Source organism: Pleuronectes platessa, chromosome 2 (genome assembly GCF_947347685.1).
Source record: "Pleuronectes platessa chromosome 2, fPlePla1.1, whole genome shotgun sequence".
In the NCBI taxonomy this organism is placed as follows: Eukaryota; Metazoa; Chordata; class Actinopteri; order Pleuronectiformes; family Pleuronectidae; genus Pleuronectes; species Pleuronectes platessa.
The window spans coordinates 22,254,610-22,278,310 of NC_070627.1; the positions used below are offsets into that span (position 1 = coordinate 22,254,610).

General features: G+C 43.0%; 3 protein-coding genes across 3 annotated transcripts; all 3 read left to right on the forward strand.

Annotated features, from left to right (window-relative positions):
* Positions 1–764: 764 nt before the first annotated feature.
* LOC128425634 (inositol hexakisphosphate kinase 2) lies at positions 765–7,966 on the forward strand. The gene is made up of 5 exons (XM_053412349.1): positions 765–1,421; positions 2,958–3,192; positions 3,806–3,990; positions 4,411–4,586; positions 5,013–7,966. Exons 1-5 carry the CDS (start codon positions 1,178–1,180, stop codon positions 5,661–5,663), a joined length of 1,491 nt encoding a protein of 496 aa, XP_053268324.1. The 5' UTR covers positions 765–1,177; the 3' UTR covers positions 5,664–7,966.
* Positions 7,967–15,091: 7,125 nt separating this feature from the next.
* Positions 15,092–20,016, forward strand: LOC128425654 (protein transport protein Sec61 subunit alpha). Its single transcript, XM_053412371.1, has 12 exons — positions 15,092–15,250; positions 16,115–16,182; positions 16,282–16,347; positions 16,454–16,532; positions 16,783–16,914; positions 17,093–17,202; positions 17,621–17,774; positions 17,872–18,032; positions 18,203–18,400; positions 18,571–18,762; positions 18,838–18,914; positions 19,030–20,016. The coding sequence occupies exons 1-12, from the start codon at positions 15,244–15,246 to the stop codon at positions 19,214–19,216; spliced, it is 1,431 nt and encodes a 476-aa protein (XP_053268346.1). The 5' UTR covers positions 15,092–15,243; the 3' UTR covers positions 19,217–20,016.
* Positions 20,017–20,971: 955 nt separating this feature from the next.
* On the forward strand, positions 20,972–23,329 carry chchd4a (coiled-coil-helix-coiled-coil-helix domain containing 4a). The gene is made up of 3 exons (XM_053412478.1): positions 20,972–21,137; positions 21,644–21,742; positions 22,098–23,329. Exons 1-3 carry the CDS (start codon positions 21,116–21,118, stop codon positions 22,460–22,462), a joined length of 486 nt encoding a protein of 161 aa, XP_053268453.1. The 5' UTR covers positions 20,972–21,115; the 3' UTR covers positions 22,463–23,329.
* The last annotated feature ends 372 nt before the right edge of the window (positions 23,330–23,701 follow it).

Genomic DNA, 23,701 nt, shown 5'->3' on the forward strand with positions numbered 1-23,701 from the left:
CATTACCACCATCCACTGGATCTGCCTCCTCTTCCTCATTGACGATTTGGTAGGATCAAAAGCTTTTTTAATGTTTCTCAGACACTGTTGGAATGAGTCGCCCTTTGATGTAGAACCTATGAGTGATCTTTATCTGTACATTGATGTTGGTTTCGACCCACCAAGCTTTAGCTCTAGCTTAACATTAGAGGTCCTTCTCTGCTCTGTGGATACTATCACAAAGATGGGTCCATTTTGCCACCAACAGAATATTATTTCAGATTTATTAACAAGGTTTAAACATTAAAGGGTATTGTGTTTATTTCCAGAATTTAGGAAACAAGTAATTTTTTGGCAGCTTGAGGAAATTCTTAGGCAGTTATGCAATAGACTTGAACAAAAATAGCCTGAATGCATTCCTCATCAGCTTTAATGTTGCTGTCATTAATCACAGGCTGTCGAAAACGTTAGACTGTTCAGGCCAAGTCATCATTGTGTTTAGATTTGACTTGTGTGTTAAATCCCCCCCTACACTATGAAGACACAGTGCTGCTTGTTCTGTCAGGTTGTTAAAACTCTGCTGTCACACAGACAGAAAAACAGCTGAGTTCCGATTCATGCTTCCTCCTTGTTTTGAAGCCCCTCTCCTTTCCCCCCAGACTCGCCCCTCCCACCACCGTCTTTGTTTGCTTGCTCCTTTCTCTCGACGTGTTACCATCATAGACCGCGGTTACCACCCAACAACCTGCTTTGCGGGCTCCTGATTGGTGGATTTCCTGTAACGGGGCGGCGCGACGTCAGGCTCGTGAGGGCTTCACTAGTTGCTTGCCAGCTCTCAGCTGGTATAGAGCATTGTGTGTACAGCCGAGGAGTGAGCAGGACCTGCCTCTGTTTGCTCTATCTGCTGCAGCAGCTCTAGTCCTGACCTCGTATGGGTCTCTCCCATATCCCCCCCTGTGTTTCCATCCAACAGAACCACAGCACAGGCAGAGCAGATCTCCACAACAACGGCCTGTGATACATCCGCTGGGGAGCAACATCTCGCGACCTTAAGCAAGATAACCGGACTCGTTTTCTGCGGACATGCAGAAGACGAGCAAGTATGTGCGTGACCATACTACATAGGGCCCCGACCGCATTGTGTGTGCGAGCAGGAGGAGGCTCATGCCCGCGGTAGTGTGGTCAGGGCCAGCGGAGGATGAGCCCGGCCGTGGAGGATCAGGCCCAGGAGGAAAAGGAAAAGCAGCCGACCCAGCAGCAGCAGCAGCAGCTCTACATGGAGAAAGGGGTGATGCTCGAGCCCTTCATACACCAGGTTGGGGGGCATTCTTGCGTCCTGAGCTTCGGGGAGCAGACCATCTGCAAGCCCCTCATCCCCCGAGAGCATCAGTTCTACAAGAGCCTGCCTGCAGAAATCAGGGAGTTTACCCCCCAGTACAGAGGTAATGACAAACAACAATTCTATTTCTCCTGTTAGCGGTGTTGTGTTTCTCTTTCTTTAATTATCTGCTCTGTATGTGCATGTCAGTGGGAAAAGGACGTTGTAGACTTGCTTTGCACTTTTGTAGGTTGTTTGTAAATTTAGCAAACAGAGCTCCCTACTCCTGCTCGGCTGCTTCTGCCAGGTTCCTGCATGTACCAAACTGTTCCACAGGAGGGTGCTGCAGCTGCGAGTGGACCTTCTACAAACAGACCGCCTGCTTGTGGTGTCCTGTTTGTAGAAGCCTGCCCTAGCACAGGTAAGTCAGGAGCTCAACAGTTTTTCTTTTCTGGTGCACAGTCAGCATGATGAGAAGAATATCCAGGAATCCAAAGTGCAGTTGGAGATGGAGACGATTAGATGAACTGAAAAAGAACAACATAAAAAAAAGCTACTGGGTAATTCCACAGAACTGACAGACTCACCACCACCACCACTCTATGGGATATTTAAAACGTGAAGAGCAATGAGTGACATTAGATGGACGGTTGGACCTGTTACTTTATCTAGACACACCACACAAAGACCCGTTTTAAATCCACCATGAAGTGTGTGGCATCTGTAAGGCTGTCGTCTAGAATTTAAAAAAAAAATATGCCGGAACCTAAGAAGCCCTGTTTTCTATGTGTCCCCCGGTGAGAAGTGAAAGGTGATTCCAAGTAGTCACATTCCTCCTAATGTTCTAAAAAGTCTCACTTCTGCTTTGCATGTTCACCCCCAGAATGCACCACAAATACGATCATGGGATAACATTAAAAGTCATATCTTCTCTTTCCCATGCTGAGCCAATGGATTTTTTTTTGCGGCACCAGGGCTTTTATTTCCATGTCAGCATTTTTCACCTCTGTATCTGTATTTCCGTGTACTTTCTCACTCCTCCTCTCCTTCAACAGTATTATGTGACACTGTAATGAAGATTGTGGCTGTTTATAATACAAACAAGTGGGGAACATGTGATAATATAAATATGCTATTGGAGTTACTTTACTTTGATGTGGAGGATTCAGGAACCCTTGTTCTGTTTTCCTGATTATTAATTTTTACTGTTAGCATAAGTTAGCATCACATTAAGAGAACTTTTTTCTGTTTATGTGTGGCTGATGCTTTGTGATTCCTATTTGATATATGCAAATATATCAAATAATGTATTTGTATGAGGCATATTCATTGGTTACAACCTCAGTCATAATTATGACTGAAATCTTTCATTCTTGGGCCATTTGTGTCTGGGCTTTTATATATTCTAACTTACTGTATGCTTCTTAGCATTAAACCTGCTTATGAGAGCAATATTTGTGTCTCTGTGTATTTTATATTTGACCAACTCGTTTTAAGTCTTTCATTCTGTCCTTTCCCGTGTTGCTTTGAGCGCTCAGCATCTCGGCCCTACCTCTCTTGTCACTCAATACTTGCACCTGTATTGTGCTTTAACTTTTTCATTCTCTTCACTGATCCATAACACAGATGTCTGACAGTTATCTCTCCATCTCCATCTCAGGTGTGGTGTCGGTGAGCTTCGAGGAGGATGTTGAAGGGAACCTTTGCCTGTTCGCCTACCCCCTCATGAGCGACCCAGCAGGAGAACTGGAGAACAAGGACCGCTCTACCGACTGCAAGCACAAGAGCCAACTGATCAAGTGGGGCAATATGGTGAAGTCCTCACTGCTCATAGACAGCGAAAATTACACTAAAGATGGCCGCAGCCACCAAGCACACAAAGACGAGGACAAGAGGTGAGAACGAAGGGGAAAATGCAGATGGCAGCACACTCCGGGATTTGTAATAAAGTAGAGGAACTAGTCGCTAACAACAGGCAGGATGATAGTGAGTCACTTTCCCTCTGATATTCTGATGCTAACATCTGAAGTTCATGCAATGGTCACTGCAGAACTGTTACACAACCATGATATTGTTAAAGCTATTGAAAGTTTCCCAAGAGTTGTAAAGCTGTTGTCTGTAGACTCCCAGGAGTCCCAGCAATTGACTGATGATGCACAGTTACTTACACACATAACCTCAGGCAAAACAGGCTCTGAATGCAGTTAGAGGCTCATCCTTAGCCCTGTTAGCCTCAGGGAGGTTCACGGCCTCAGGGTTACATAACTGCAAACTTAAGGAAGATGAGGTTTGAGGACAGAGCATGACGGAGAATGAAAGTCTCTATTGCACTGGGCTGCCCTTCAAATTTAATATAATAGTCTTGTCTCTGGTTTTGTATTGTACTGCCCCAAAAATTTTTTGTGACCAAGTACGCAAACACTGGCAGATTCGGCACCACCCACCCACCCCCTCTTTCTGCTTTGTATGTAAAACTAACAAGGATCTCTCTCTCCCTCTGACGTGCAGTGTTCACAAGCTGCAGGAGGATGTGGGCATGGCATGGCTGCCGCAGGCCGAGGTTCTCCACTCCAGTCAGGAGCACTCTCACAGTAACGCTGTCCCGCAGCCCAAACACAACCCCTGGAGTCTCAAGTGTCACCAGCAACACCTACAGAGGATGAAGGAGAACGCCAAGCACCGCACCCAGCACAGTATCCTTCACTGACAACTACGCTGCTGTGGTTCTTTTTATTCTTTATTTTAAGATTTTAAGAATCCCAGTTGAAAGAGTGGGAGTCATTTTGCAGTGGCATCTGGTCGAAGTACATGGCACCGAAACACCTTAAAACCTGCATACGTATTTAAAAAGGTGTATGTGGTAATTAGTTGTACCTGAACCCAGTTTACTGGAGCGTTGTCAAATTCTTTGTCCTGTAGGATACTTGATATCTCTGTGATTGCGGCCACAGATTTGATAATAGCATATATGCAAGTGTAATGGATTAGGGGAAACACTTAAATAGGTGTAGATCTTTTAAATCCGAGTTATTTATTTTAAATTGTGTAAGATATTATTGTAGAAGAGTGGCCATTGGTTTTTCGACTGTTTCCTCCTTGACTCAGCTTCCCAGAATTCATCCTGCTAGAGAACCTGACATGGAAGCACAGAATGCCGTGCGTGTTGGACCTGAAGATGGGCACGCGGCAGCATGGAGACGATGCCTCGGATGAGAAGAAGGAGATGCAGATTCGCAAGTGCCAGCAGAGCACTTCAGCCTCAATAGGAGTCCGTCTATGTGGCATGCAGGTGGGCTTCAAATCCAACAGTGGCTTCTGGGATCATGGTACTGCCTTAAACATATAGATTTACGGTCTGGGAAACTGTTTAGTTTATTTAGATAAAATCATCTATACCACTCTCATATCTGTTGGTTGAATTTAAGCCTTCAGCCAGCATAGCATAGTTCGGCACAAACACCGTGAAAAGCCCCGAAGACCATGTGTTCTATAAAGAAGTAGCCAGCAACAAAGATCTGTAAATATGTCAGTGAAGATTAATCTGTTAACCATCTTTTACTATGACATATTCAAGTCAAACCAATTTTATATAAACTATAAATACTCACAAAATGACCAAATTCTGAAGTTTAAGTATGAGTGCCAGGCAATACTTTACAATTTAGTTAATAATTTTTTCTTTTCTAACTTCATCATCTTTCTCCATCTATTTCAGGTGTACCAGTCCGACACAGGCCAGCTGATTTTCATGAACAAGTACCACGGCCGTAAGCTGCCCCTGCCTGGCTTCAAAGAGGCTCTGTTCCAGTTCTTCCACAGCGGACAGCGTCTGCAACACGAGCTCCTCTCCCCGGTCCTGCACAGGCTCAGGGAGATGCAAGCGGTCCTGGAAGCCTGCGATTCCTACCGCTTCTACTCCAGTTCTCTGCTCATTATCTACGATGGCGCGCCCCACCGTAAACACACACGCCGGCGCTCTAAGGTTCAACACTCTGATGGAGAAGATGATAATGAGGAAAATGAGGAGGTGGAGGCTGAACCCGAGTTGGAGGAGGAGGAGGAGGAGGAGAGCGAAGTAGCAGGTGCGCTTGGTTTCCCTTACGGCCCCTCGACGTCTAGTGACATCAGCAGCAGGTGCTCCAGCAGCAGCAGTGGGAGCTCGGATGTCAGCCTGGCCCACTCAGACCCCCTCAGCCCCGTTGTGGATGTGAAGATGATAGACTTTGCCCACACCACCTGCAGACATTTCCCAGAGGATAGCGTGGTGCACAAGGGCCAGGACAGCGGCTACATTTTCGGTCTCCAGAACCTGATCACCATCATCTCTGAGCTGGAGAACGACAGCACAGATCGAAGCCAGGCATGACACACAAATTCAGAAACAGAGGGACAAGAACACCCAAATGTGGAAGGACCGGACCTTTTACTTATTGTCTCTGTCTGTCTGTCTGTCTGTCTGCCTGCTGCTTTCTCTGATCCCAGAGCTGCAGGATCCAGACGATTATTGTTATTATGTAAATGTAATGGTTACACAACTGTTCCTGGTCTCTGTCTCCCCTTCTCCTTCCTCTCTCTTCCCTCCTCTCCTCCCAATTGGTTGCCCGCTCATCCTAACTGGTCGAGCCAGATGGCCGCCCACATCGAGTCTGGTTCTGCTATAGGTTTCTTTCAGTTAGAGAGTTTGAGTTTTTTCTCTCCACTGTTGCCAAAGTACTTGCTCATTGAGCGAGCTGTCGGTTTTCTCTATAATTTTTAAGGTCTCAACCTTAATATGTTAAGTGCCTTGAGATAATGGGTAGTTTGATCATGTTATGATTTGGAGCTGTTAAATATTTTTTATTGAATTGACTACAGAGGTGGAGAGAGATTCCTCCTCTCCTTGTTGTCTCTGTCCTTCGAAGTGACACCTTTCCCGTCGGCGCTTGTTGACGTTCCTGTCGTGCGTGTTGATCTTCGGAATATGACACATACCTGTGTGTAAATTAGAGCAGCCGTCTATAGGACTGAGACAGTGATTTAACCATTGTACTCGTTCTGTTTTAACCCTGTCACTGGTAGGAAAATAGAGTTGGCAGTTTGAAGTCTGAGACAGAAGAAATGTTTTTGTTATGTCTTATTCCAAAGAAAGTTTCAGCGTTTTGCACACACAAACCTGCACATAAACACATGCTGCTGAATGTGTGTTTGTTTGGAACGAGACAGGGCTATCGGAGAGAGCAGGAGCTGTATGTGTAGGAGGACAGTCGATGGGAAGAAAGGTAGTGAGCTCACACTCTGTCATTCTTCTCGTTTGGCTGTTCCTTTTGCCATCCTTCCTCCCTGTTCATCTTCACTCAAAGAGAATATATTCATATAGTGATCAGAGACAGAGGATAGTTATTTATTTATTCGACATGTTTCATAAAATAAAATAAATTTAAAAAAAGAATGTGGATGGAGTGTACTACATTCCATATTGATATTGTTATTTGACATGTTTGGATACATCTATCTTGTATATGTCTGTTTTCCACAGGCAGTTGGAGGAGAACATTAAAGCCTTTGCTTTGTGCTAACGTCAGTGTCTGCTATATTTGGAGTTGCTCCTGGACAAGCTCGCCGGGTTAACCAGAGACCCCACGGGTTTCCTGTTTACATAAAATTCAAATGTTGCAGTAATCAAATTTCAGGTAAATATCCAGGAGGTGAGGTTGTCTCATCATTGTCTCCATGTATGGTCTCTTTCTGGGAAGCACCGAGCACAAGTGTATCATGAAAGATGGATTCATGTCTGATACCTCGGAAAGTATGATGGGACTGCAGCTCAGAATGAGCCCTGTCCCGTCACCGGCTGGGCAGCAAAGTAACTGGAGCACAAGCCAAGCCTGTGGTGACACCCTGTAATCCTGTGGAGTGCAGCCAAGACACGGCTCCCCCAAACACACTGTATCTTTAGATCTTTCTCCCTCAGTCTAGAAGAATTTATTATGTTAAAATAGTGATGGTAGGGAGCGGAGGCGGGGGCTGTTGTGTCAGGAGGTGTGTGACTGCAGCCCAGGCTGCCTCAGCCAGTCCTGGTCATCTCTAACCAGTCTGAGGCCGACACAGACTGGTTAGAGAGAAGATGGAGATGTGTGCGCTGTGAGCAGCAGCAGTAGAACTCATTCTTGGAGAATAGCTATTAAGCAGAAACAGGCTTGTGTCAACAGAGTACACAAGCTGCTACCACTTCAGTGTGTCCCCTCTGTAGAATGTACTGACTGACAGGCACATCTCTCTGACACACAGACGAGCAATCACTCTGATGCATGAAAAAGAAAATGTTGTGTTTTATTTTTATTTTTTAAGCCACAGTCTATTAAGATGATACCTACATGTGTATTGAATAATTCTGAAACTTCTAACATATATTGGTCAGAGTACATCACGTCATGACAACCATGTGCTTGTTTCAGTTAATGCTTAAAATAGAGACCTCTTCAATTTGTCAGGCTCGCTGGGATTGGACGTGAATAGCTCGTCCCATGAGGTCCAACATACCCAGATCCATGCTCCCTATGACTAATAGCTGTGTTTTAACTAAGTTAAACAGATCAAACAACAAACTGGAAATACTTTGTATGTTTTTGTAAGTGTACATTGTGTATAATGAATTATCTTGAGATAGTAAATTACCAAATAATAATAAGAGTTTTCCTGTGGCTGGTCTTATATTTTGGGTCGGGGTTTATCCAATGCTTTTTACATACTGTGTGTTGTCAGTCTAGGAGCTGCAGTAGCTCATTTAGTTATCCCATGGTGCTTCAGGACAGAACAATGAAAGGTCATTGTCTTTACTGTAACCCAGTGAAGGGACAGACAGTGCAATCTTTAAGAGTCTAGGTCAGGGCAGGGTTAGTGTGAGGGGTTTATGAGAACTTTATTTACTCAACACTTTGAGACCCCAGTATTTGCCGTGTTGCATAGACTGTCAGAGAACAGATGCAGAGCTACAGTCCGTCCAGAAGCAGGACATCCATGTGATGTTTTTCTGTGCTGTGTGATTGTAGAGAGATGGATAGATGGATAGATGGGAGCAGGGATGGATAAGATAAGCTCTTCCAGCTCCACTCTACTGGGAAGGGGGGGGGGAGCGGGGCTAGTCGACATTGCATAACAGCCTCAGGGTCAGTTCGGTGCTCTCAGCCAACAAAAGGATCTAATTCTTTCATCGCATTATGTGCATATATGTAGTGTGTGTACATATATTGTGTATGTATATTCATCACATGCATACTTTAGTTTCACTACTAAGCTATACCTTGGTCCATACATACCACTCAGTGACAAGTGTGTGCATGTGAGTCCTGGAAGCCCATTGCTTTGTGAAGGACGCCACTGCAAGTGGAGCAATTGCATAACGGCGGTTAAAATCACTATGGCAACAGCAGCCTTTGCCGGGAATGAAATGGTGTCAAAGCTTTTCGCGCCACCAGATCCACACACCCGCTTACAGTCTTATTAATGCACCCTGTCTCTGCTCAGCTCGCTCATCAAAGCTGCTCAAGCATCCCATCAACATTCAGTCAGTCCATGTAGTACACTATACATGCTGGTATAAGGACATATACTGGTGCACACACCTGAGACACGATAAACACATTACCTTACAGTTCAAAAGTCATTACTGACTAGTTTAATGCCATTTACATGTTTGTCCCCAAACGCTCATTACTTTTCAAATCCTTGTTTCCTCAGCAGCTCGCTCATTATCTGCCGCAGATTGAAGATTACCGAAGATGTGAAGAGCTACACTTCTGAAAGCCAGTCAATATGTCTCCTCTGTGAATGGAGGAAGGACCAGATCAAATGTGTTTCACTACCACAGGTCCAGGTTCCTCTCAGCTCAGACGTCCTGCCTTAGACTGGTTCTCAAATACAGGCATGATGTGAGACACAAACATCAGGAAAAACCCCAGTTAAAATTTATATTTCTATATCTCTGTGTTAGTGAGTTTGTGTGTGTCTGTCTAGTTTTGTGTGTTTCATATCCTACATATCCTTGGGTGTATTTTTCCTTTTTCCCACCCTGTGATTGTTTTCAAAATAAATCCTGATAGATAGAACATAATTTTGAGCTTAATTCCTCTTGCATAAACTCTCTCTCTCTGGCATACACACGCACAACACACGGCCTGGGATAGCACAAAGAGATTATCTATTTTTCTTTGGGGGTCATTTGTTTTTGTACACAACAATTGTGTGTGTGTGTGTGTGTGGTCTGCAGGCTAACTCTCTGATGGGTCCCACATGTGATCCCCAGCATCATGTCTCTCTGCGTCCTCTCATTGCCATCTGAGAATTGCTCCGTCACACATTGTAGCGTGCGAAGCATGCAGTGGATTCTGCTGTCACCTCCGGCTGTGAAAGCAGAATGGGAATTGAAACCAGCCAGTGAAGTTGTGGCCTGGAAAGGTATGCTAGTGCTATCCAGTTTTCACTATTTATAGGAGGCCAATCAGTGAGCTTTAATTTAAGATGAACCCAAAACTTTTTTGTGTATTATTTTTGAAATTATGGTTTATTTTGCAGGCGTGATCTGCCTATAAATCTCATTTCATTTGGATTCATCAGACCAAAAGCTAAGTTTTTTATTACCTTATATAAGGTAATAAAATGTTAGTATAGGTGTCAAAATAGACATGAGAAAAATGTTGTACACATCATTAATATAAAATTCTGGTAGATTGGCACTAACATAAAGACACAAAGCGAATGCTGCGTGAATCAGGAACATGGCCAAGCCTGTTTCGACAGGTGCTGAATTGAGTTTACATGATGATGACAAGCTCTGTGAAGACAGTTACATAAACAGGTCAGTATGGAAGAGAGGAAGAGCAGAAAGACAGACTGAACATGTTGTTCAGACAACTAACTGTAGAAAATGCTTCTGTAAATCTTGAAGCTTATGCTGGAGTGTGTGTGTGTGTGTGTGTGTGTGTGTGTGTGTGTGTGTGTGTGTGTGTGTGTGTGTGTGTGTGTGTGTGTGTGTGTGTGTGGGGGGGGGGGGGGGATTAGGCAACTGAGCTTTAATACGAGAACGGTGTAATGAGAAGACGGAGCTACAGTAGGAACATATATGCTGCTGATAAATCCATATTATTCAGTGACAGCTGCGTTTGAACTTGCATTTAAATGATCCCTGTCACATACTTTCTCTTAATAAAGTGAAAGTAGTCAGTAAGGTTATTCTGTCAACAACATCAATATGTTTAAAAAGGTCTTATAGAATGTAAATTAAACATTTTTATAATAATACTCATGGACTCATGATGACCCTTCCTGTGATGTGTGAAATATTAGAGCATGATTTAACCAATGATTATTTATCACACGAGGACATGAACTAACCCCTTTCTGATCTAAACCATTTAATTCATAACATTCCCCCTCACTTACTTAATTGATACCATATATGTTAATTGTTAATACAATAGCTGCTAAGCAGAGACAACCAAACTGTTTAAAAAAACAGCAAAGGCAGGAAAGGAAAAGTCAAAAATGAGCCAAGACGTAATCATTGTTGCATAACGGTGGCAGTGACGCTCTTTGCCGGGGATCGGCCAGGACCTGGCCCGAGGCTCCAGTCGTCCTCAAGCCAGTCCACTCTGTCTAACTCATTTATGCTGACCACTTAATTACTATAATGAAGCCTACGAAGCACAGATTAGCACTGAACACGCTCTTTATTCAAGCTCATCCATGAGGGTCAAATGAAGGAAGACTTCCTGCCCCCTTAAATCAGTCTCTGGGTGTCACAGTGACTCCTGTTACACTGCCAGGCCTCGATTGGATTAGCTTTGGGATTTCAGCAGTTTGGACTTTATGCTGTAAAATAGATAAATACTGTGAATACATAAAACCACTGTGTAACACTGTTTAGTCACAGGTGGCTGTGTCTGCCAAACAGAGTCTCTGCTGTCTGACGTGCTTTCAGTGACTGACAGGTGCCAGATATGGTGTTGTGATGACGAACTCGTTATGAAAGGAAAATATAATGTAGCCACTGAGCCCTTCAACTGTACTAGGATTCTCTTTACCCTCTGATGTGTCCTTTACCTTCTTATGGACGTGTCCCTGTCCTCAGGAGTGGGTTTACATAAGCTCTTAATGTACATAAATAGTATTTGTGTATCCATGAATTCAGCTGACTCCCAGCTCAGGACAGATGTAACCCACAGAACGCAGATGTGACGGGTTTATGACAGTTGTAGCACTAACGATGTCCACTGAGAAAGTCTTTATGTATAGGTATGGATATAGCATTAAGATTTATAACCCCCAGGCTGAGTGCTGTTGCTGTGACACAAAACTCTCTGCTGATAAAACTGCCCACAGCCCCATGCAACTCACGCACCACTTCACTTTTTACAATTACTCACTTCTAAAAATAAGGAAGAAAATAAAAGGCTGGATTCTTTCGCAACAGATGCAAATGACCCTACTGACAGTGTGCTGATGACGTTATCACTGTGTGTGTTCCTGTACAAATATAACGTTCCCACACCGCAGGCCGACTGTATGTCTCTGTCAGTCTGCACGGCAGTCATACCTGGAGGCAGATGTGTGTGGTTAAGTGGAGGTGAAGAGCAGGAAGGTGTGCGTGTTTGTGTGCGTGTGTGTGTTTTTGGTTCTTTTTGTGTCTTTTTCTGAAATGACGTGAGAACATAATGGAGATAATGATATATCCACGAGAAATCAAGGAAAATGTTGTGGAAATAAAACCCTGCGCACCAAGATTTAATGGATCATGCCTCACCCCTACACACATTTTCATAGAAATAGGTTGTTTAATTAATCCTGAAAACAAACAAACCCGGACAAAAACATAACCCCCATGGAAGAGGAGAGAAGCTAACGAGCATCACGTGCATTCCGAATATTATGTAGCATTCAAATATGCTGTTAATAGAGGGCATAAATACAAGTCAAAAGTCACGAGCACTATAAGGTTCATATTGTTTTGATTAAAGTTTTCCTCAACATTTGTAAGATGAATATACTGAAGTTACTTGTTCATCATGTCAAGAGTTATAACGCTGCGTGTAACAGGAAAAACTAGCCATACCTATTTTATGCCATAAATGTGATGAGACATAAAAATCCACAGTGATCAGTAGATCACCTTAATAGAATAACACTGAGATGCCTTTTTATTTGATTATGAATGTAATATTTTTTCTTTTGTCAGTTATGCTATTTCTAATATTAAGCAGCCAATGTAAATGTTCACCTGGGGATGGACCTTGATCATATGCTTGTGCCCTTACGTTGAGAGGGTTCATATGGCCTGTTTTTCCGATTTAGTCAAAAAAATTATATAATTATGTATAAATTCAACGGCTTAATGCTGATTCCCGGGTACAGATTTAATAATCACGGATGTTTTTTGCCTTGTAGAACTGAGCCTTAGGTTTATATCCTCTTGCTTTTTTTAGCCAATGCAAATTCAGTGTAGCCCAGATGTTTTTCTTCCTGGGGTTCCATGTTACAGGCATACACTGAAACGTAGGCGTGTTTAATTGAAGGTTGCAGACAGATATACTGTCCTCCACATAAATACACACGTGCATCTTCACTGCAGGGGGAACACGTATCCCACACATGAGATTTGCATTCATGTTTTATTTGCCTGTGTTTTCTTTTATTAGGGAAATGCCACAGGTTATTTGTGTGGCCTGGTGCCCAGGGACGGGTAGCACATGTTGTATTAAATCTTAGTTATATTTTTCTCATTATCAGAGCAATTGGATTTCTTGATTTCTAATTCCTGTTTTTCATTAAACGATGATTTGGTGAATAAATTCACAATCGTAATTTCTGTTTCGGAATTAAACCCTGCATCAGAGGTTGAACATAAGAGGCCATTGAAAGTGTGGTGGAAAGCAGAGACTGGAGGGGGGCTGTGTGGTATTTGCTTGTCTTCACCTCTGTGTTAGCTCACAGTGCTGCTGTCATTATGTAACCGCACAAACAGATATCTCTTTATCTGAGGGCAGATGAGCAGGCTCTCCACCATCCTCCTTTACCTCTGTGTGTGTGTGTGTGTGAGTGTGTCTGTGTGTGTGTGTGTGTGTGTGTGTGTGTGTGTGTGTGTGTGTGTGTATGTGTGTGTTTTCTGCTGAAAAACAAATCAAGTGGTCCACTCATTGTCAATCAGTGGTTTCATTATTATGAATCAGTGGTTAAGTGTGCCACCAGTCACCAGCACTGCGCAGCCATAGGTGCTCATCACCACTCAATCCTGCAGTCACTGACCTATAATGTGACGGAATGAAATCTCCTCATAATACAAACACACCTTGATTCAGCCTCTGGTTAATACATCTCCTTAATTTCAATTTAATTCCCCTTAACATCCCACCACTGAAAGCCACATCATTGACTGACATTGCTTTCTGAGAGACTTACACAAACCCAAACCTTAAAACATGGACAATCACTTTTACATTAATCCAAATAATGTGACAAAGTGTAAATATCATGCGTTATACTGGGACCACACACACACACCTATACACGCTGCACACGCAAGCACAGAGGCATGGCTAAATACACCGGAGCAACACTGCGCTCTAGTGGTGAGTATGGAGACAAGATTGATTAATTGTGACTTCAACTGGTTAAAAACTCCACTCAACACAGTTATAGTTAGGGCCCGAGAACCTGCGGTGGGAAGCCCTATTGTAATTCGAAGGATTTATATTTCCCTTTTGGGCTTTTTCATCAGATCAACTTCATATGGACATAAGTGTCATCACAACAAGATGGAGATATAAACTACCTCGAATTTCAAGTTTTCATCACACGGTGTGATCATGGCAAGCGTAAAAGCTTGATTACACGTCATCAAAACACGATGTTCTGTATCTCAGACATACATACATACGTGCAATCAACTCCAAACTAGACATGTAAGACAAGAGTCCCGGCCTGATGACATCTACACAGAAATTATGAATTAAAATCACATCGCCCCCTGGTGGCAACATGAAATGACTTGTTTTTGGAACAGATATGCAGTAGACGTGTATTCAGAATCAACCAACACAGTAGGGTTAACAACGAGAGGAACAGGAGGACTGACTAAGGAATTCATGCCTTCAGGATGTCAAATAGAGAGCAGCATTGCTCGGACAGTGAGCAGGGGCCGAGTGTATATCAGCTTTGACTAGGTTATACTACTAATTGTTTTTATTGCACTTTTACTTGGTTAAAAATACCAAAATGTTCAGATAATACAAATTGAATATCTGCAAATGGCTACACAATACAGATTGTAATTAAGAGAAGCAAAAAATTAAGCTATGTCAGAAGCTTTAAAGCTAAATTATGAGGAAAGGTAATCAATCATCTGTCAAGGGAGGTATATCAATAAAATGTATAATATCCATTTGAAGTGCCTGTTTGGTTTGTTTAAAACCGATGTACTGATTAAGATGTGGGGCTAATAGCCGGTTGATATTACGATTATTGTTCTTATTATTATATAATCTATGTGCACACCTCTTTATAGACAGGCAATGGTAAGTACAGGTTTCTGAGGGCCGGGGGAAGGAATCTAATGGAGGAGTGTGTCAGAACTCCGGGGTAGTTCCTGCCGGGGCGCCCTCTGGAGGATGGGAGGACTGCGAGTTACAGTGATGAATTTATTAATGTTATTAGTTTGAACATGCATGTTCTCGAGCCGATGGGACGTGAACATCACACTACGAGGTGTGCGTGAAGAACCGGGGCTGTGTGTGGCCTGCAGCCGGCGGAGTGACGCGCGTGTGTGGAGCGGAGAAGTGACGTGTGTTAGCGGCTTGTCTGGTGACGTGTCTCTGCTGCTCTCTCTTTCCCCACAGAGCGGCTGGATGGAGCCACACTGACCCACTCAGCTCTCCAACTGCTCCCAGTAACCACCCAGACACAGGACTACCGACACCATGGGGAGTAAGTGAGCTTCTTCTCTTGTGCACACGTGTCGGCGGTGGTCTGCACTACCTGCCGTCAGTTCTCTATTCTTTAAGCTGCAACGGTAACGGACACAGCGCTCACCGGGAAGCTACTTAGCTAACCTTGGGTTAGGTGGCAAGTTGAGCTAGCCCATAACGGAAGTTGGTACTGTATTCAAATTTCGTCTCACTGTGATTTAGCGACGTTTCTGAGGGTTGTATCACAGTCAGATGTGATTCCAGGCGTTTTAATTGAGTTCTTCGAATGAGCTTCCTCTTTTAAAGTCATTGCTCAATCGTTTTGTGATTGAACGACGATTAGCATCAGGCTAACGGCAGTTAGCTGCTCGAACTCTTCATTTAGGAAAACTTGCAGTAAAAAAAAAACTGAAACTCCGTTCGCCTCGCTTTTCATCAGCATGTCTATTTGGATTTGCAGCAGCGAGTCGATTGATCCTGACTCAGGTTCAGTCTAATGGTAAATCATTTAGTGTTAAAGTCAGATTCAGTAATTGACACAGCTGATAGACTCAAAACATGCAGCAGAGCAGCCGCAGGCATGCCAGCACACTTGCGACTAGTTTATCTCAACCTTGCTCAACTTTATGTATCTATACTTCCCCATATTCACGGAGAAACGCTGTGCTTGTTGCACCTCTGTCCAGTTGCCATGTTCAGCTGGCAGATGTTTGACTTCTGGCTAGTGATGACGTAGCGTCTAAGCCAACCTTGTTTTAGGGGACCTAACATTTTAAATAACACCACTGTTGAGGACATTGCTAGGAGAGCTGCTGACCCTAAAGTGTAATGTAATTGCAGTGTTACTATGGCTTCGTACTAATCTTGTAATCTCTTTCTGAAGTTAAATTTTTGGAGGTCATCAAGCCCTTCTGTGCGGTCCTGCCAGAAATTCAGAAACCAGAAAGAAAGGTATGTGTTGATCTGTCATCGTTTATTAAAGTGGTATAATTTTTCGCTCTATACAATCTTGAATTGCACTGATATTTGTTCTTTTTTCATCCCTTTTAGATTCAGTTTAGAGAAAAAGTACTATGGACCGCTATCACACTATTCATCTTTCTGGTGTGCTGCCAGGTTGGTATCTCTTGATCACAAACTTCAATCACAACCAAACTACTGGTTCTCTTATTGGTGACAGTGGATTATTGCATTGTTTTTATATTTCTCCTTGTTCATCCAGATTCCACTGTTTGGCATCATGTCATCAGACTCGGCAGATCCCTTCTACTGGATGAGAGTAATCCTGGCTTCCAACAGAGGTGCTTGAATTGGATCAAATTGAATGTCACTCTTAAATCATGAAAGCTCTTATATGTCTGGTGCAGCTCCAGTAAGGGAAACTCATTGGATTCCAGTGCTGTTATCAGCTGTTACCTAATCTCATCACCACGTGTGATTAGTCAAAGGTCAACAGTTGTAGTCCTTCTGCCATTGTTTCTGGTGCCGGTGCTATTCTTATTGTAAGTGAGGCTGATTATGTTTCTAAGTGCAGCCCACGTTGTCTTGCAGGTACTCTGATGGAGCTGGGTATCTCACCCATTGTCACATCGGGCCTAATCATGCAACTGCTGGCTGGTGCCAAGATCATTGAAGTTGGTGACACTCCCAAGGACAGAGCCCTCTTTAATGGAGCTCAGAAATGTAGGTTTTATTCCTCATTACAGCTGCTTTTTTTAGAATGTATCACATTTCTTTGAAGCATTGACGATACTTTGAAGCCTGCACTCTCACAGCACTCTTCTATTTGGGAACAACAGTTTTGGCAGCAGCTGTGCCTCTTATGATGCCAGTGCCAATCATTGTTTCTGTCTTTTTACAGTGTTTGGAATGATCATCACCATTGGACAGGCCATTGTGTACGTTATGACTGGCATGTATGGAGACCCCTCAGAGATGGGTGCTGGGATATGCTTACTCATCATCATCCAGGTTAATACCAAAAAATCCTGCTGCTGCTCTTTTACATAAGTTTAGACTTTTACTGTGTCTTAAAATTTGCAAAGTCTAACTGTGCTGAGCTTATCTGCCAAGATTTGCAACAAACAAATAAAGAAATGAATCCACTGATCTATCAATTAATTAATGCTTTTCACCTGCAAAAGTACATTTATTGTACAAGCAGACAAATTGAGGCTTGATAAACACAATTTAAGGTTTATGCATTTCATAATTTGTATGTAAGTTTTACAACTTAATGATTTATTTCCCAAAAGCAAATTTAATAAGATTTTCTCATGTGGAAGGCAGGTTTATCGAGCACTGTCTAGAGGTGCTTTAATTAGTTGTACATTACAACTACATGTTAACATATCCTGTCTCAGTACAAACATTGTGCTTGTTTCTGTAGCTCTTCGTTGCAGGTTTGATTGTCTTGCTGCTGGATGAGCTTCTCCAGAAGGGCTATGGTCTGGGCTCAGGTATCTCTCTCTTCATTGCCACCAACATCTGTGAGACGATCGTGTGGAAGGCCTTCAGTCCCACCACCGTCAACACTGGCAGAGGTATGAGCACCGGAAACAAACACGTATTGAGAAGGAATTAGATAGTTCTTAAAATGTGCCATAATGACTCACCCTGTGTCTCCTCTGGTTTATCTAGGCACTGAGTTTGAGGGAGCCATTATTGCTCTCTTCCATCTACTGGCCACTCGCACAGACAAGGTCCGTGCTCTGAGAGAAGGCTTCTACAGACAAAACCTGCCCAACCTCCTGAACCTCATCGCCACTGTCTTCGTGTTTGCAGTGGTCATATACTTCCAGGTGAGCTGCAAACGGCAACTACAAGCAGTATAGTTCCTTATCTGGTTTTATTTCTATCAAAAACTCTGATTGGATTATAGATAAACATACATTCTAAGTGATACTCAGGTCTTTTGGTGCTTTGTAGCTGCTCTGTGACTAAACATATGTGGACTGTGTTTCCTCACCAGGGCTTCAGAGTGGACCTGCCCATCAAGTCTGCACGCTACCGTGGCCAATATAACACCTACCCCATCAAACTGTTCTACACCTCCAACATCCCCATCATCCTGCAGTCTGCGCTGGTCTCTAATCTCTACGTAATTTCTCAGATGCTCTCAACGCGTTTCAGCGGCAACTTCCTGGTCAACCTCTTGGGAACCTGGTCTGTAAGTATGTTAGAGAGTCTCAGGCCTTGCAACATGTTTAAGGATAGAGAGATTGTATCAAGGAGTCTCTGTGTTATTTGTATAAATATAGTACAATCAGATTCAGACTCTGACTCCCCTGTAAGTCATGGATTTGCACCATCTCACTAACTAATTCTTTTTTTCTTAAGGACGCCACAAGTGGAGGACCAGCTCGGGCCTACCCAGTGGCTGGGCTCTGTTACTACCTTTCTCCTCCGGAGTCATTTGGTTCTGTTTTGGACGACCCAGTTCATGCTGTCATCTACATCGTCTTCATGCTCGGTTCCTGCGCTTTCTTCTCCAAGACCTGGATTGACGTCTCAGGATCCTCTGCCAAAGATGTAAGTGTGTGATTGTGTTTTTTTGTTTTTGTTTTTGTGTACAACTGTCCACTGATATCATTGTGTGCGTCTCAGGTGGCGAAGCAGCTGAAGGAGCAACAGATGGTGATGAGAGGACACAGAGAGACCTCTATGGTGCATGAGCTTAACAGGTATAAAGCAAGCTAAGAAAAAGGCTTCTGATGTTTCTTTCTGTTCGCTATTCGCAGAATAACAATTGATGTCTTTCAAAAATGTTTGCTTATAACTCTTATTGGTTATTTGCAGGTACATCCCCACAGCTGCTGCCTTTGGTGGTCTGTGTATAGGTGGTCTGTCTGTCATGGCAGATTTCCTGGGTGCTATCGGTTCGGGTACAGGAATCCTCTTGGCTGTGACCATCATCTACCAGTACTTTGAGATCTTTGTGAAGGAGCAGAGTGAAGTGGGCAGCATGGGCGCACTGCTCTTCTAGAAAATACCAACCTTGTGACACACACCAGACACAAAGCATCCACCCCCTCTCATGATTATTTTTTATAATGCATTGTTTTGGCACAATCAGTCTTTGTTTCCCCACCAGCAGCTTGATAACTGTGTGGGTTACTCCCAGTGGTTAGCATTGTGTTGTGTCTCTTCAATCCTTTATATTCCAAGAACTATCACCCATCTCTCTGCAGGCTGCCTAAATCCCCACTGACTGTCTTATCAGCTGAATAATGCCTGAAAGCACACAGGTGTGAGGTGCTGTCTCTGACTACCTCAGGCATCTACAGCATGTTCAGTCAACATTCAGACAACAACAACATGCTGGTGCTAATTTCAAGCTGAAAGCACCGTGCCTGGACGTCTCAGAGGGGAGCTGAAAGAAAGCCATGCCATGTTCATCACATAGCAATCAAGCTTGAGGTTTCAAGGGCCCTAAGTATAAATAAAGTATGTACTCCTCATAAGGTTTCTGTTAATCTCAGACAAACTGTTCGCTGGTTGTCATTTCTCTTTATTTTGATATTTCAAATTTTGGACTGTGTTCATATTCACTCTGGTCTTATGTGGGGCACAGTGTTTGTCCTGTGTCTGGGTTCTCAAAGAGAAGTGTTTTGTCTGTTTCGTCACGCTCTTTTATTCCCAGACTGAGTCGCTGCACAATACTGCCGAGATGGTCGGGATGAGGGTGGGTTTGATAGGGACTGAAAAAGGGGTTTGTTTTGGTTTTTACTTTATGTAACAGACATAATTGAGTTATTAAAAAAACTGGATTTTTTTTCCATATAACGTGGAAATTGTGTTTTGATTTCTATTGTCTCCTTGTTCTTTTTCATAGAATGATCTGAACAGACTACAATATATTATTTGTTGGCACAATCATCAAGATCATTGCATATAAAAATAGGTTATTGATTGCTTCAAGTGGATTTGACAATGATCTACGGTAGAACCACACAACATGCAGCAACAAGCTTAGACATAGTCAACAACCACAAACCACATGCTTCTGTTTAACTGAGAGAAGAGTACAAAATAGATTTTACTATTCAAGCTGTTAACACACCACTAAAAGCTCATCACATTCATGTTTTGCATTGAATGATGCTTAAATTTTACTATAAAACGATTGAGTAGAAATAAAAAGTCTTAAGTCCACTTAATTAAGACATTACTTATTAGTATGTTTATCAGCTGATGACATTCCCCTGAAAATAAGTTTTGGGAAGTGAATTGATTGGATATGTTAGGTTTAGGGTTTTGTGATGATACATTCTTGAGGATATTTTTCCTTAATTTGCACTTTAATACCCTTTTTTCCCAAATTCCCTTTTTCATCACTCAGCTCTTCAAATGCAAATCTGTGGCCTTGTATCTATTAAGCTGTGGGATCAGTGTTCACACATATACATATATCACCACCACTACATGCTCATGCACTCAAATAAAGCTGCAGAAGATGTCTTCTTAAAGTTGTATTGACAGGAATCTGTGTTTGTGGTAAGGTCACATGGTGAGGCTCTTGAAGGTTATTTGAATTTAACAGAAGTAGTGAAAAGGAAACTATGAATTATTTTAATTATGAAAAATGGCCTATATATGAATACATTTATTATTTGATTTAATTATTTTCAATGAGTTTAATTGAATTACTTGGCGTAAACTTATGTTTATTTAGTTAAAAATACTAAACTTATTATCTTCCCATACATTTTGTTGTGACGTCATCAGTGTGCGTCCGCATGTGGGCAGGTCACGGAGGTAACGGGCTCGCTGGACGCCGGGTGGTTTGTCAGATGAAATCGTCGCTGTGTTTGTGTAATTCCTCTCCCACTGGTGACCTTTCAGCGCTGAGGACGAGGCTCGACGGACAGAAGCACCGGCAGACATGTCGTACTGCAGGCAGGAAGGTAATGTCGCGTCCTCTTTCATTCATTTCCAGCTCGTCGCTGAGCAATGTCAACGAGCTAGCCGCCATGCTACCTGGCTAACTCTCCAGAAACAGCGGTAACTCGCGGAAGGTTAGCTAACAGCGCTCGATGCGGGGGGAGCTCAGCCCCCAGCAGCAGCAGGGCTCTAGATTCACATGTATTATTTCTAGTTTCATGGTACATTTCCGCTATAATCGCTGCAGTAACTCCACACATAGGCGAAGTGACAAACGGTGAAAGCTGCCAAAGGGTTAGCAGTTAGAGCTAGAGACTGAGATGTCAGACGGTAGAGCAGGTTAAGTCATAGCTACTGACAGAGAGAGCGCCCCCTGGGGTCTTATGTCGGCCAAACACCACAACAACACCGTGTTCATTCTAGTGTAAACGGAAAAGCCTAATCCTGCATCATAAGATAATAGCGTATCATCCAGGACCAGGTTTTCCTACTCAATCGTTTGTGTTAATCCCCATTTTTCTTATTTAAGGTAAAGATCGCATTATCTTCGTGACCAAGGAAGACCATGAGGCGCCCAGCAACGCTGAGCTGGTGGCAGATGATCCCAACGATCCGTACGAGGAGCAAGGTTTGTCAATAAGTAATTGTAAGAGGAACTGAAACACATTGATCCCTCAGAGACAAGGTCTGGTGATATTTTCTATTCTTATTGAAGGCAAATTCCATGAATAGTGTAACCAAACCTGTGAAGCTCTTTGTACTAAAGCACGCCACTGTATATCAATTTCTTGAGCACAGCCCTGGTGATCCCCCGGGCACCAATAGTACATTCAAGTCCCCCTCCCCCCAAAAATTATAAAATAATACCCCAGATGTGAACTGTGGATGTTTAACACCCCCACAAAATATACACTACCAGCTTTCTCTTTCGCTCTTACACTCATCCTGCTGACTTGTCATTGTGTGGTTTCTTGTCTCTTCAGGCCTGATCCTGCCAAGTGGAGACATCAACTGGAACTGCCCGTGCCTGGGCGGCATGGCCAGCGGACCATGCGGGTCTCAGTTCAAAGAGGCGTTCTCCTGCTTCCACTACAGCTCAGAAGAGGTCAAGGGCTCGGAGTGCATCGACAACTTCCGCAACATGCAAGAGTGCATGCAGAAGTACCCTGAGCTCTATCCTCAGGACGAAGATAAAGAGAGTTCCACCCAAGCAGAGTCTGACAGCGGCGCCGCCTCTGCTGCCCCGACCGAGGGCTCCGCCTTATCCCCTGAAACTGACGCTACACCTTCTACTTCAGATCCCTCACCTGACAGCGCATCACCTACAGACAGCCAGATGGCCAGCTAAGGTCAAATTTGTCATTCACAGGCTCTTGTTCCCTCTCCACGAGGAGCTGTGATTGGTCTGTTCAACTTTTTCAGCCTGAAGAGAGGGCTAAGACCGACACAGCTCTAACACCCGAAGGCAGTTTTTAGCAAGGCCATCAGAGAAGGACTTTGTGTGTGCAGAAAAACAAAATATAGTTTATGTATAAAAGTAGGCTGCTTTATTTGCTGAGAACTCAATCATTGGATGGCATAATTTAATGTCTGCGGGCCAAGCTATTTGCTGCAGAGACAGTAGCTCAAAGACTCACCTTTATATGCAATATATATACATTTATTTGATTTGCTGTGCTGTGCTTTCTCATGTTAATCAGGAGTTATTCGTTATGTTTGTCAGGATTATCTCTTAGCACTGATTTACCACCAGTTAATCTGAGCAGTTATTAGATTATTTTCAATTTGAGCAATGTTCATGTTTTTTTTAGGAATTTACCTCAAATTAATATAGTCTTTAGTTCCATCACTTGAGAGACCAAAACACAGATGATCTATATGAAAACAAGGCTACTGTCCCAGCGTGTGTGCAGTGGACATAATACTAATATTACCACAGAAGTTTTTAACTGTTCGTCAACGTTTTGTCAGGGTCTACATCTGCATTGATTGCCGCGTGAACCATCTTTGTCATTTTCGTTTACCAACACTGTATCTGGCGTGGACCATAGTGGTTTGTCATGTTCAACTGTTGCTGCATAAATCTTTTCCTTGTCTCACCACTGTCCAGAGTGTCCAATTTGAATGCTGTGGTCACCATTCAGTGTCACTCAGGCCTTAAAAGACATCATGGTATTTATAAAACGCGTCCAAATTAAAAATGATCGTCAAACAATTTCAACCTCCGTTTTGTTTTTGTCCTTCTAGAGACGAAGCACATCTATATCATATGTCAGGGATTTCCACTTTTTCACAGTCTGAGCCAATATTGTCTATGATAATCAGTGTTGGTATATAATAAGACAGCACCCCCCACTGTGCCTTCACTGATTATATTGCTTATGTGTTGGGTATAGTTTCATAGCATTTTATCATTATCCCTCAATATTCCTCTATAGGTTTAGATTTCAAACTGCACTGTATTTACCATTTATAAGCTAGAAACATTCATTGAAAAAAAACGTGGTACATTTTTGTATATACCTTAAAGACTTCCATATGGTTCTGTACATTTTCCTCTTTCTCGTAGTAGAAATATCAACCATGG